Genomic DNA, 13,812 nt, shown 5'->3' with positions numbered 1-13,812 from the left:
ATCGAATTGGGATTACTTGATAACATCAAAATGTAAAAAAAAATAGCATGTGGAGAACAAGTTAAGCACAGATTGTTTTATCCACAGGAGTGCAAAAATTAAATAAACAAGGAAATTGACAGCTTTGAGAAGAAAAAGAACCTAGTTAGCATCTCCTTTGAAATCAAAGGAGTTATTAATGTACTATGTAAAAAGAACCAACAGTCTAGACTGGAAAATGTAAAAATATGTTTTAACAAAATAAGAAATTTGATGACTTTCAGTGGAAACTTAAAATTTAGTTTGGAAAGTACTTTTTCTCATGCCTACATTCTATTATTTCAAAAAATGTAGTGTCAGCCAGTTCCTCCCACAGCTGCAGGAATGATCGCCTCCGTCTGGCTCTGTTTGACACCTTGAGCCTCTCACTATGCGGCTGTAGGATGATATTTTATTCTGGGTGCACACAACTTGAGTTCCTGACCAATGACAGTTGGGAGTCACATCCCCTGATGTTGCAAGTCAGGCAACTGACAGCAAGTTTAAGTCGGTGGAAGGCACAATATTGCACACCAATATTAGCAGGAATGCTGTGATAACTGTTGCTTTGTTTTTGAGTGAGCAACTCTAAGCTTTGAGTAACAGGTCTCAAAGTTTTTAGACCAGGCATTCAGACACAAAATAAACCACCTCACTTTGTTTTTAATTTCTATTTTCAATGATGTATTGGACCTGATACACGCATCACTGTTGTTTTCTGTAAAGTTTTGTTTTCTATGGATAGATTCTCCACTACCTGCGGCAGGAGAAGTTGAGTAGCTTGAGCAGAGCTAATCGATCAGCACCAAGTAGGAGGTAATGAGCGTGTGTCAAAATGTGGAGTTGAGGCTATTTAATGCCCTGCCAATCTCCCATTTCATCAACCTCCTTCAGCAGTCATTAATAATACATTGGAAATGAAAGTTAATGTATGTGATGAAAAATGTATAACCTCACAAAAACCTATAGGTAGAACTGACCTTTCAGTTGTTGATGGGTCTGATGCACTGCACTTAATAGCGGCTGTTGAGGATGCTTTGCAGCTCTGCACACAAAGCCACTGCTCTTGTCTGTTGTATAACTTAATTTCTGAAAGAAGAAACAACAGGAGAAAACATAGATGAATAGATCTGCTTTTCTTTCTAATTGCTTCAAATTGCAGCACAGTCTTTTACCTAACCACATTCGGTGTTTATAAAACACCTGCTGTACCTTTGTTAGTTCAGACACTGGCAGAACACAAATCAAAATCAGTGTTTTGTAAGCATGTTTATAATTCCTGGGGTCATAACAAATTCTAATTAGGCCTGTAGCCATGCCAGGCCAGACTCTCATTGCAAACAGGAGGGTAATTATTTCTGCTGCGCTCTATCATTGACACAAACTTCTCTCTTGTTAAATAACAGAAAACAACAACTTAATAATCAGTCTTAGTATGCAACTGAGTGCTTAAGGAGGTGGGAGCTGATCTCCTTTTTGTATCTGTAAAGGTCTGATAGTGGGCGGCACCTCATGGTATGGACAACACAGTTATAGGCCTCATTAGATACCCAATGCCCAAGAAATGTGGCACTCTGTTCCCCATTACACTAAAAGGATAGTGATAAAAAAAATAAGCATAATGATGAAGGGGGAGGAAAGGGGAGTATGTATTTAGAATTTATAGAGGCCATTCATGAAGTAGATGCCTTAGACATATATCATACCACATTGGTTTTCTCTGAATGTGCCCCTACAATACAAATATTGTGTCTACACGAACACATTCCATAGCGTGAATGATTCTGAGATTACATAAAAATGAATTCAATGAACTTCTTTTGAACACACTGGGCTGGAAAAAAATAGCATTGGGCATAAAATTTCGGGTGCTTTTGACAACATTTTTAGAAAATATCCTTGAGAAAATATTTTCAAAATAGTTGCCTTTATGTGCGAAAAGTGAGAACTTGCACGTTTCAATAACCTGTTTTTTTTCCATGCCCTCATATTCATTTATTTTAAAAAGGAGGGGATCTGTTCAACTTTTTACATCATCAGTCAGTGATCAAAGTTTGTTTACCAAGTATCATTGCGAAATTGTACCCCCAAACAGGGGTGAAGAGTTCAACCAAGCTACACTGAGGTGCAATGGCTGAAAGGCCTTTCCTCTCTAAAGCAAGGAAATGGCTTTTCGAAACAGCATCATTCCAAAATAGGAAAAATACAGAAGTATAATATAGAAATGACTGGGGAAACTGATCTGGAGCTAAAAATCTTGATATTTCCTTGTCTCAGGGGATGACTTCAAAACTTGTTGCAAGTATTGTAAAGAAGAAATTCAAGCACAATTTAAGACAACATGCCACCAAACACAGAAAGCAACAACAACAATAACAAAAAAATAGGTCTTGTTGTGTGTCGAGTGCACTTTTGCAGTAGGCTACATATGGTTTCTGTCAGAGCACGCTAAAAGATGTAAAAGATAACCAAAACCACTTAGAACGGAAGACTGCTATGTCGCTTGTCACTGTCTGTTGTTTATGTTATCTTTTTCCTGTTTATTAACTGCAGTTGTGCATTTGAGATTTGTTCTACATACCATTTCATAGTTTTACAGTTTTGTCAAGAGTTTCTTAAAAGGTTGATTTGGGCTATTTTTTAATGAGGTGTGTTTGGGCTGGAAATTGTCAGTCAGATCTGGCAACCCTGTTCATATACCTTCCAAATTGCTTTGTGATAGCAAGTTCACTGGTCAAAGAGAAGCTAAACTGGCACTGCATCATTAGCAGTTAAGTCTTTAATGGGTATCTTGGGTGAAAGAAATACCACAGTTTGTGTTTCTGGGAGTACTTAAAAAGATAAAATAATCTACTCTTTAAGACTTAAGAGTTTTTTTTTCCCTCTCTAAAGTTTAGACGGTTAGCAAAGAACGCACCGAACTGCTGCTAGCTGGCGTTAGCCGCAGATGCTAGCTGTCTAGCTAGCTATATCTGTTAGCCGTGAAGTTGAATTTAGCTATGACATGTGTACCTCACTTTGTTTCGACCAGGTGTTACATTATACCTTTTAACTGAAGAGGTTAACTCACCTGTGGTGGGTAACATATAATATATTACATTATTTCAGAGTGGTTATCACTTTGTTGAGTGTATTTAAATGTACAAAATGGCTCTGTTACAGCTTTTGTTTGGTGATATTTTAGTTCGAGGGCGCTGTTCACGAAAGCTCAAAAAGACCCCCAAAAGGTAAGTTCGATTTCTTTATTATTATTTTTCTCAAACATGGGTTAGGTAAAGTGAAGTGGGAATCAATGATGCTTATATAACTGTCCTCTGATGGGACAAAAACAAATGGACGGTTATTAAAAGGTGCATGGTTTCTTTCCCATCGCCTTAGTGTGAATTGGAGCACTCACCTCCTGTCAGACTGCATTTCCCCCTCCCTCCAACAATGACTGCAGTGCCATCTTGTGAATGGAAGAGGTAGGTTAATGTGAATGTTTTGTAAGCTCGGTGTAAGCATGCTCCCCTTTGGGCGCTGAACGTGAAGCCGAATCACGAACGCTATTTGTCATAATCCGTACTCGGTTGTTCATATTCCACATTATAAGACAGGGAGTGAGAATTCAGGGCTGTTTTTAGGAGGAAATAGACGTTGAAGAAATCCCTGCAGGATCAGTAGATGGCAGTAGCATCACACTAAGGCAAAGGCATAGATTAAAAGCATTTGCATGAAATCACAATATATTTTGTTGACAAATAAGAAACAGCCCTGAGCTGCAGTAAACAACATACAAAACTGCAATTATCATTCATCAAAAACCACATGTATTGGTAACAAGAGCCAATTATAGGATAGTTAAATTTATTCAAATTCATTACCTTCCAGGAGAGTTGCCATAACACTCCATCTGAATCAATGAGCACATTATGTATGTTTGTATTTTTATAACATTGCATCAGGGAAGGACCAAGCTTCGGTTAAAATGTGTCGGCGCTCTCTTAAGTCACACTCATAATTAGAAAGTAAGATAAGTTATAACATCTGTGAGACTCTGTAATTCAGTCACAGATTTAGAAAGTGTAGACTAATTGCATTTTGCTTCTTATCTCATGAATTGGATCCACTCCAGAGCTGGAATGGAAATCCATGTGTTCAGTCACGGAAGGAGCCTGTTCGTGTGGATGCTGTGAATTTTTTTTTTTTTTTGCAGTATGGCAGAGCTGAGAAGTTAGGAGGGTTTCATTACCAACTAGGAAAAAAACATGACAGATTCTTCCTTGTACAGGCTGCTTCCTACTGGAGTTAATGGTGTGAGCAGCATTTTAAGCTCGGGCTTGCTGCAGGGCCAAGTGCAGGCAAGCACTTGACATATGAGAGGTTATTAGAAACATTTACATGGCTGTGCATTTGAGTGTAGCGTGCAGGTTAAAAGTACCTGCTCTGTAATGTTGTGTTGAAGCAACCTCCACCTGAGATGAAAAGCTCCCAGCTGCAACATGTTGTTTCTGCTCTAAATTATAGACAACGTAGCAGCAGGATCACTGTCACTCTGTGCACAATACAGCGTGTTCTTCTCGGTGGTATGTGTTTAGGCGCCGACTCTCTGCCCTTTTATCCTTATACGCAGTCCAAGCAACACGCAGCATCTGAAAATAAAACATGAGGGCTGCTCAGTATGTGGTGGCTGTACACTGTTTCTACCTTTTACAGGCATTGTGTGATCTGCCAGTCTCATGTTAGCTCAGGATGTTTGTGTAGAGCTTTGGTCTCTGCATCCGGCCTGCTCCCTGCTGGCCTGATGACCAGATGGGTCAGAGAGTGTGCAGTTGGGGCTTGGCAGGCCCCTTCTGTTCTCGGCGAGGGTCCACTCATGGGATCAAAACCCAAGAGACCAGAATTATGGAAGCTGGATCACAAGGTAGACGGACTGCAAGCTGAGATACACACACACACACGTATGCGTTCAGTGTACTCGCAGACCCCACGCAGTAAGTGTATACGCTTCATCTTACATGGCACAGTGTGTTTGAGACCATACTGTTGCATTTGTGTTGCATTTTCCTCCTGCAGGAGACAGATGTGCCAGGAGGCGAAATGTCTTACAGGAAGATTAACAAAAGAAAATGTGGTTTTATTCAATAAGCTGGAATCCAAGCAGGTGTTTTATCATTTTTCTGACAAGCTGTTCAGGAGGGCTACATTACTGAAGTGAGATTTTTCTTGCCATGTCATGTGGAAATTTAGTCAAGTCATCTTCAACTGTTATTGCAGTCCATTAACTCCATTGTGAAGATACATAATTGATGCAGCCTTTGGGTAGAGTTTAATCAAATGGAGAGTGCTCCACACTCCACCGCCAACTGAAAAATGAGACACACAATCTGTGGCGATGTAGTATGTGCGCTAAGCCTATAATTCACCGTTTGCATTGATTTATAATCATTTGACAGAACACTTTCTGCACTGTGCCCAAAGCAAAAACTTTTAAGTTTTTAAAGGTGGAGTCATGTGGAGGATTTATGAGCCTGAATTAGGATCAGTTTGAAGAAGAAAGACTTAATGAAAGCAGAAAGCCACACATCTGTTTCTGCTAATCTACTCCTAAACAAGCAAACAAGTGTGCTGGGTGATTATTTTTATCCCAGCACCTTATGGGTTTTTGATTTTTATTTCATGTTTGTTTGATGTGTTTTTTTATGCTTAACCCTCAACTATTCATTTCCATTTTAGTATTTTCTTTTTCTAAAGGCGTTTACTTTCCTTTGAAATAACAGGGATCTGTGTGGGATGTGGAAATGCATTGTTTACGCCGTGCTCCTTGAAATCAAGGGCTTAGCTCTCTAGTTAAATTTCACAGCCAGCCAGCACTTATCTCTGTCAACTCCTGTTTAAGCCAGAGATGATCTGCCTTGGTTAAAAAAAACAAACAAACAAAAAAAAAAACGACTGGCTTTTGTTTGAACCTGAGCTGTGATTCAGTGTTAAAAATGTTCCACTTTATTTTATGTAAGCCTATAAAAATGAGCAGAATCTTTCATGCAGCCAAAGCATAACAAACATGTAGCATATTTACGAGATGTATGCCAGCACTTCGTACCTCTTTTCCCCATGAATGCATTTCTCTGACAGGGGGAATTGGGGGAAAGCAGCAGATTAGTGCACCTACTCAGCTGCAAATTCTGAAGAGCATTCGTCTCACCCAGCCGTCTTAATAACACAGCAGCAGTCAATTAAATCCATGAAGTCAGATATGTAATTTTCAAATAATCATTAACTCGGGGAAAGATGGAATTAGAAGTTTGGATATCGAAGAGGCGGCAGGGAGGGAGGCAGCAGGCGAGGCACTATGTACCAAATCCCCCAGCCAGAGATGAGTGAAGATAAAGGAGGTGACTTAGCTAATTGTGTACTGTCAGAATCCATATCTCTAACGACTGTCAAATGAGCAAATTTCAAATGTATTCTCTCCGCCCACCCGACTTCTCCCCAGGAATTAAATTGGTGAGGGAGGGAGGGAGGAAACGAAGAAGAGGGGGGAGAGAAAGAGAGAGGAATAAATACCAGGAGACACTAATGTGATGAGAGTGATGCCTGGTCTCTTCTGCTGATTAAAAATGCAATAACACTGTGACAAACATGTGCGCGCACACACTCGGAGCAGCCTATGAGTGGCAACGAGCAGGTCTGTGGACTCGTGGATAAGAAACAGCACCTGGTGACCCTCTACTAATTCATCCGCTTGGAAAAATAAGATCTGTATCTATTTCTTGGACTGCTCGTAGAAAAACAAACACAGCGTTTCAGCTGCAGAGTCTGCTCATAAGATGTACTTTTGATCTTCTTTAAGACGATAATTAGTGCCTATGCGGAGCTGTGTTGTTATGATTTGTGTCTAACCAATGGCCATTTTACTGTACCACTAATTATAAAGTCTTAGTGTCACTATGAGTAGGAAACAGAGGCTGGCCCCAATCTCTACAGCTGCGAATAAAAAAAGAAACATGCTGATCAACAAAGCGCATCCTAAGGAGGTTTTGAGCACAAGAAGCAGCAGGGGAACAAATAAGAATAGTGAGGATTGTCTTTATCCACCCCATGTTAGATCAGGCCTCAGCTGGTTACTGACGGGAAGCAGATAAGGTTTCACTCTGGCTGGAGTTGGATAATTGGACATTTATGGAGAGATAGGAGAGCCCAGAGCCCAGGAGCCATGAAACAGAGCTAATCTAGACCCAGCATCAGTAAATTGTCTGTGAAAGAGCGCATCAGGAGTTCTGACAAGATAAGGAAGGCTTTCTTCAAAGGCAGAGCTGGACAAAAGTGACATGAAAACTCCAATGGTAGAAAGCCTGAGGATTTTTTTCTCCACTCTGGGACTTCACCAAGTCACTCTAAGGCACACTCTGAAATGTACTTTTCATACAGCAGTGGTGTCACCTTGTCATCCAAATTGGGTCACACAGACATGTAATTCTTTCACAGATTTAGGACAGTTTTGACAAGTTTGTAACTAGACAGCTCCTCCGGCTAAAATTCTCTCACACTTTGGGTGGAGTGTGTATGTTTTTTTTAAGAGTCTATAAAACCTATTATTCAGCTTCAAGTGCTGCACGCTAAATAACCTGTGACTGACAGTCTGTAGAGTTTGAAACATTTAAGCCTTCCTGCTGGAGCGTGCCTTGCTTTGAGTCCACCATGATTAGCTCTCTTCCCTTTGATGTATTCCCTCCTTGTGTCTTCCAGGAAACTGCTGCCTACAGAGCAGGTGCATACGGAGCAGGTGGGCCCCGATGCAGGAGCCTCTGGGGTTCGGTGCTGGTAAACCATCCTTCAACACTATTTTAAGTAAGGGGACAAAGTTGCACAAAGAGGCAATGTTTTGATTCATTTATTTCTCTTGCATATCCAATACCACATCTTTTAAGTTCTGGCATCAGGACGGCTATTGCTCAGGCTGTGTCCTCTCTTTTTTTGCTGAGCTGCATATCTAAACTCCGTACAGCCCCTACTGATTACTTGCACACAGACACTGACACAGGCAATTAATTTGGTGGGGGAGAGGCTAGTCTTAATTGGGCATAAGTGGGATTTTTCTTGGCTGTGTGCAACAGAAAATGACAGACTGTGCGTATGAGAAGTAAAGACCATCTGGTTCCCACAGGAGCGGAGAGGGATGCCAGACAAATGGAAGGGGAAACAACAGAAAACCTGTTTGGGTAAGGATTTCACTCTCTCCCTTTTCCCCTGTTTCTCTCTGTGTCTGTCTCTGACACACACACACACACACACATGCGCAGAAAAGAAGGGAATCAGCATTTCTTGCTCCTGTATCATTTGCCATGTAACAGCCTGGAGGGGGATGCTTACCAGGTTGAAGAAACAGAAGTCTTTCATGCGTGGCCTGTTCATGTTTTATATAATGATCAATATTGGAAATAGTAACATTATGCTTGCAGGCAGGTGCAGGAATAAAGAGCGGTTAGCATGTAAAGGCTCGGCTATCAGCAGGACAAATTGATCTGACGTGTAATATAATTCATGCAGGGGATTGGTGGTGAGATCTGAGAGAAGCAACAGAGAGAGACACAACGGAGGAGCCGGAAAGAGTACAAGGGTGAGTGAAGAAATCAGCCAGTGGACATTGTCTCCGCTCCTTGCGCAGGGTTTCATCTCTGCATGACAGCACTGCTCAGCCAGCACGCTAATGTGCCCTGTCGGAGGGGTGAGACAGTAGACAAGCACATGACATTTCCATCAGTGTATAAAAACCCCAAAACAAGAAAGTGATTAATTATACTTATTCATACATCACTATGAACATGAAGCACACACACACACACAGACACACACACACACACACACACACACACACACACACAGTCGCACATGTGCACAGAAATAACTATGATGAGCTGCCTGGTGTAGTTGTATAAAAGATAACAAAATGATTTTATTACATATTCATAATTTGACAGACATCACAACATACTTGCATGATTGCTCAGATATCAATGCTTCCCACACCATAATGAGGCATAATATACCCATGTACGAAACTCCATAAAACAAACATGCTTGCAGATACAGAGGGGGTCGTGGGAATAATTCAACAGCAGATTAAAGCCATATTCTGTCATTTGATTCAGTTCAGTTTTGCTAAAAGAAAACAAATGTCAGAAAGATGCAGAAGCTCATATCATTTTCAGAATTTATTTCTCTTTTTTTTTTGTTTACATCAAATAGAACAGACATACATCGGCACATGCAAAGTGAACACTTTGTGGTGCTTTATCATTACCATCCAAAACCAAATTTTGAACAAAGACTGGATATCTAGTTTTGTACTCCAAACATGAAAATACTCTCAAATATTTACAAAAAAATATACTTACAATGCCCATCACTCCTTACATAACTCTCATCTGGGACTGATTTCTGTTGATTTCAGTAAAACAAAATACTGTATGTGGCAGAGCTCGCTGTTCAAGGTTTTTAAATCAACTGCAAGAAAAAGAGGCACAGAAGAAAAATCACTTGGAAACGATACAAAACAGAAACCAGATAATGGGAACCCCAAGAGAATATGGCTTTAATGACATTTCAAAAGAAAATATCTTGAAAGCAGATCCACTTTTCTCTTTTTTTGTGTGGTTGTCCTCATTCGCAGTGACCCCTTTTAGCAGGCAAATTGTTCTCTGTCAGAGAGAAAAGGGGCCACAACACACGTTTAAAACCTACGGTTGGGTTCTCAAGGCCCAAACCAGCCACACTGGCCTACAGCTGTGCTAGTCTCTGCCAGGACTCATGGATCATGTCTTGGATGGAGGTTGGATGCCATCCACAGCCCTGGAGTGCATAGGTACTGCAGGTGGTGCTGGGATGCCTGCACTCTCTCCCTCTCTGTTCCTTTAGAGCTCCCTTTCCTTTTCAATCATTGATTCAAAGGACAAACAGCATCCGTTTTTTTTTTTTTTTTTCAAGCAGATCAGATCCTGAGGTTGTTGTAACTCACATATGTTTTCTTGGTTGCCTGACCTGAGAAAAGGATAAAAACAGCACAAAGAAGAAAGATTAGAATCTTAATTTGAGAAAAGAGCCAAAACTAAAAACAACAAAACATCTTGCAGAGGCGAATAAACATCATCCGTTTGTTTTTGGTTTTTTTTCCTTTTTGTGAACTCCTCCTTCCGTGCAGTGCATTCTCATCACCAGCTGCGTGCAATCTGTAGCAATATTTTCTGGTCTAGTGTATCATTTCAACTCACAATGCCCCCGTGTAAAGCCATACTTTCTATTTTCAGATGTTAACTAGTGATAAAAAACACAAACACCACACAAGTAAGCACCGAACAAATGCTGGGGTATGCAATGTGATCCCAGTCTGGATTGCCATGGAAACATATCAGAATGTGGCTGAGTGCCTAGGTGCTCTCTGTTGTGCGTGTGTGTGTGTGTTTTTGTGTGTCTATGTGTGTCCTGCAGTGTATATATGGTTACAGGAACTAGTTTGAGCTTTGATCTGAGAGAGATGGCTTGTTTTTATGTAATCTCGTGGCCTGTGAGTTGAGTTTTTTTGGAGGCTTGAACTCTGGAGTTCAGAAGCGTCTTTGAATCTGCTTTGTTACGCTGAGGAAATGTGTTTCACTCCATGCTGCGCACAGGTATCTGTGTATCTGCAGGTCTGGTAAAAGGAGCCGGTCGATGTACATTTTCTTAATCGCAGATCTTGCTATAAATTCTCATTCTACTGCTTGAATGTTGCTATGGCGACCAACTCCTATGGGCTATGCAATTAAAGTCGCACCATTTCTTTACAGCTGCATTTTGTAGTCTTGGCCAGCGAGTATGATGAATAAAACATTAGTAAATGTACCACAGATTCTCACTGCGAACCATAAACAGTCTTAAAGAAGAGCCGTCTTCTTAACTGCTGAGCGTGTGTGTGTGTGTTGTCTGGGATTAAGACCTCTACCTACGCGACGATTTTAATTTTTAATACCAATAGCTGATTATTCATCTCATCTCATTGCTTCTTGTATCCTCTGGTTTTTGTTGTCTTTTCTTCCCACAGAGCTCTGCTCACGCCCGTTCCACTCAGCTGAGAAAACAAACAGTTCAGGCCGCTGAAGCTGCTCAGTGAATCCGTGTTGCAGGGTAAATCCTTCTTTCTTTTAGGAGTGTGCTCATGAAGACATTACACCGTATCAATATCAATGTAAATCTGCCTAAGTGATAATGCTCTTGATCTTATAAATCACTCAGTGCAATCTCACGCTGGGCTGACGGGCCCTGAAAGGCAGAGATTTGGCGCTCAGATGGTTACAGGAATTGACGGACACTCTCCTGGGATGTTCGAGGCACAGTTCAGGTTTTCGGGGCGGTCATGCACATAAATTCGCCATTAATAAATGTCACTTCTCCTGCTGCTAAAAAAAGAGGGGCAGGGTGTTGGAGAGTGTGTGCACGCGGAGAAGGAGGGGGAAGGCATGTAGCGGAGACAGAAGGTGAGAGACACACCGAGCAGATGACATGGGACACTTTTGGGAGGGCCTTCCAGAGACCGCGTGCCCTGCTCGGGGGACTTTTGATGCACCGCTGCGACAGATGTTGAGGTTTCACCCTCCATGCAGAGAATTTGCTCAGTGAGCCACATGTGTAACTGGCAAGGATATGTTTGCTGTCCCCTGACACTCTTACATCAGCACTCTAACTTCACACACACAGTCACACACACACACACACTCCGAGAAACCACACGCACAGATGCACCCTCGCAGTTGTATGCGTACGCACTTACTCGAGCATATTCGGCTTATGCCAGAGAAGTGTGACAACTGTTGGGTGTTTGGAGAAATTCCCAGGAAAAATCTGTCAACACATCGGCGTAAATCAAAGAGGGGTTGTGGGGCTGGAGCACCTGTGGGTGCCATGATCGCTCTATGTGATTAGAAGCACTGCGGGAAAGAGGGTCTTTGGAGTCTGTGATGCACGATTTGCATGAGCTGTCAGTCATTTCTGTCTTCATCCTGACAACTGGAGGAGAGCAAAACGCCTCCATGGCAACATTATCCTCAAATGAAGCTTCTGCTCTTTCATTTAAAAAGCCATTTACAGGGTTGTTGTGGTTTTTTTGCCACATCCAAAAACAAACAGTACATCACCTAACCACGGAAGAATGAAGGCTTCCCCAGCCACCAGCTAATACCCAGTATTATCTTTGCTAACAGGATCATGCTCACTGTTTCAGATGAAGGGTGGTATGAGTAACTCACAGCTACAGAGACAGATTATCTCCCTCCGTTCCCGGCGACAAAGCCCTGCTTCTTCAAATCTCTTTGCAGAGTAAGTCCCCATCTCCTTTCAGGCTTGCTGCTGTGCACTTGGGCTAAAGGTCTAACCGTTTATCAAAGCAGGAGATAACTGGGCCTATTCTTTAGGATATTAAACATACTGCCCATGCATTAAACCACTGTGCTGGGACTTCCTAGTGGAGGAAAGGGAATGGAGGAAAGACATCTCTTCATCAGCAGTTCACCAGAGTTCACGATTGAATGCCTCTGGGTCTCTGCTGCCTGTGTAACAACCTGATATCTATATAACGTGTTTGAACTCATTGTAAATGCAACCAATAGTTATCTGGTTTCCTTAGAAATGGAATTCTTAGTTGGGAAAATGTTCTGCAAGAAATATGGACTCAGGTGGAGTCAAACAGGGCCGGTTCATGGTGTGTGTGTGTCCCACTCTGACGCTTTGTGTTTTCTCTCCGGGGTTACTTACTCATGGGGTCAGCAGCCGGGTTCTCACACAGCTCAGTCTTGGCCTCTCCGTTGGGCCTCTCGCTGGGCTTCTGGGACAGACGTGATGACATTGTGGCAGCTGTGACCACGGCCTTGAAACTACGCTTCCTCTTCTGAACGTTGAGCTCAGGGTGGAAGATAATGATGTACACCTTGGGCATGTAGAGCATGCCCAGTGCAACTGAGGCACTGAGGTTCATAGAGATGGTCAGGGTGGTTGTCTGGATGTAGAGCTGAAAAGAGGAGACACACAGGTAGGAAAAAAACAGAAACGGTTACCAAACAGATAAAGATAGGAACTGCTGCTAGCGTAATGGAAGTGAGCAGTTCCTTTTTATGCGGTATTAACTTTGATTTGCAGCTCTATGAGGCAGATAAATAAGTCAGGAGTGGCATTTAAACTCTTATCAAGAAAATGAGAGACAAGACAGCTATAATGGCTAAACATCTGTGGCCAATTACTGAACAGTCACAGTGTTGAGCACAGCGATGAAGCAAATCCTAATAATAACCCCAGCCCAAAAACAAGTTATGAGCATCATTGGTACTTATTCTGAAATTTCCTGACTCAGGAGCTGGCATAAATGTTTGTTTAATAAAACGCTTTCGTAAAAAAAAATCTCCAGATAATTTGTCAGAATGATTAAACTGTAGTGTTATCAGATCTGTAGGTGGTCCGGGTACTGCGATGTGTTGCTGTGGGGGAAGGAGCAGCCATGCGTGCTGTAACATAATCCAGCAGCATTTATTAAAGCCTGACCTGCAGCTACTCAGTCAAGTCAAAGACGGTTCAAGCGAATTAATGACAATGGTAGTGGCAGCGCTATGGCTGGATCAAAATGTCCTCACATGACCTCCTCTCCACCATGCTGTCCGTTCGGACCCTTGACAAGATTGACAGACGATACAAAGTCTTTGATGAAGTCAAACATTTTTCAGATAAACTTAAAGGGGACATATCATGCTTGTTTCTCCTTTTCACTATACCAGACTGGGATGCCTGTAAAGCATT

The 13,812-nt window shown here is 41.9% G+C and overlaps 1 protein-coding gene across 2 annotated transcripts in view; it reads right to left on the bottom strand.

The window, feature by feature from the left end:
- Positions 1–8,971: 8,971 nt before the first annotated feature.
- LOC141798919 (metabotropic glutamate receptor 7-like) overlaps positions 8,972–13,812 on the bottom strand; it is a 144,829-nt gene continuing 139,988 nt past the window's right edge. The window contains exons 9-10 of one of the 2 annotated variants that reach the window (XM_074680860.1): positions 12,781–13,033; positions 8,972–10,038 (exon numbers count right to left, since the gene is read on the bottom strand). In XM_074680860.1, coding sequence (XP_074536961.1) covers positions 9,989–10,038; positions 12,781–13,033 — 303 coding nt within the window. In that variant the 3' untranslated portion in view covers positions 8,972–9,988. The remainder of the gene's footprint in view (positions 10,039–12,780; positions 13,034–13,812) is intronic. The other variant, XM_074680861.1, reaches the window with a different exon arrangement.

This window comes from Halichoeres trimaculatus, unplaced genomic scaffold (assembly GCF_033239565.1).
Source record: "Halichoeres trimaculatus isolate MK-OKI-2021-1 unplaced genomic scaffold, fHalTri1.1 fHalTri1_scaffold_11, whole genome shotgun sequence".
NCBI classification, from domain to species: Eukaryota; Metazoa; Chordata; class Actinopteri; order Labriformes; family Labridae; genus Halichoeres; species Halichoeres trimaculatus.
Note: the sequence above shows the minus strand (reverse complement) of the source record. Positions and strands in the feature narration are given on the sequence as shown.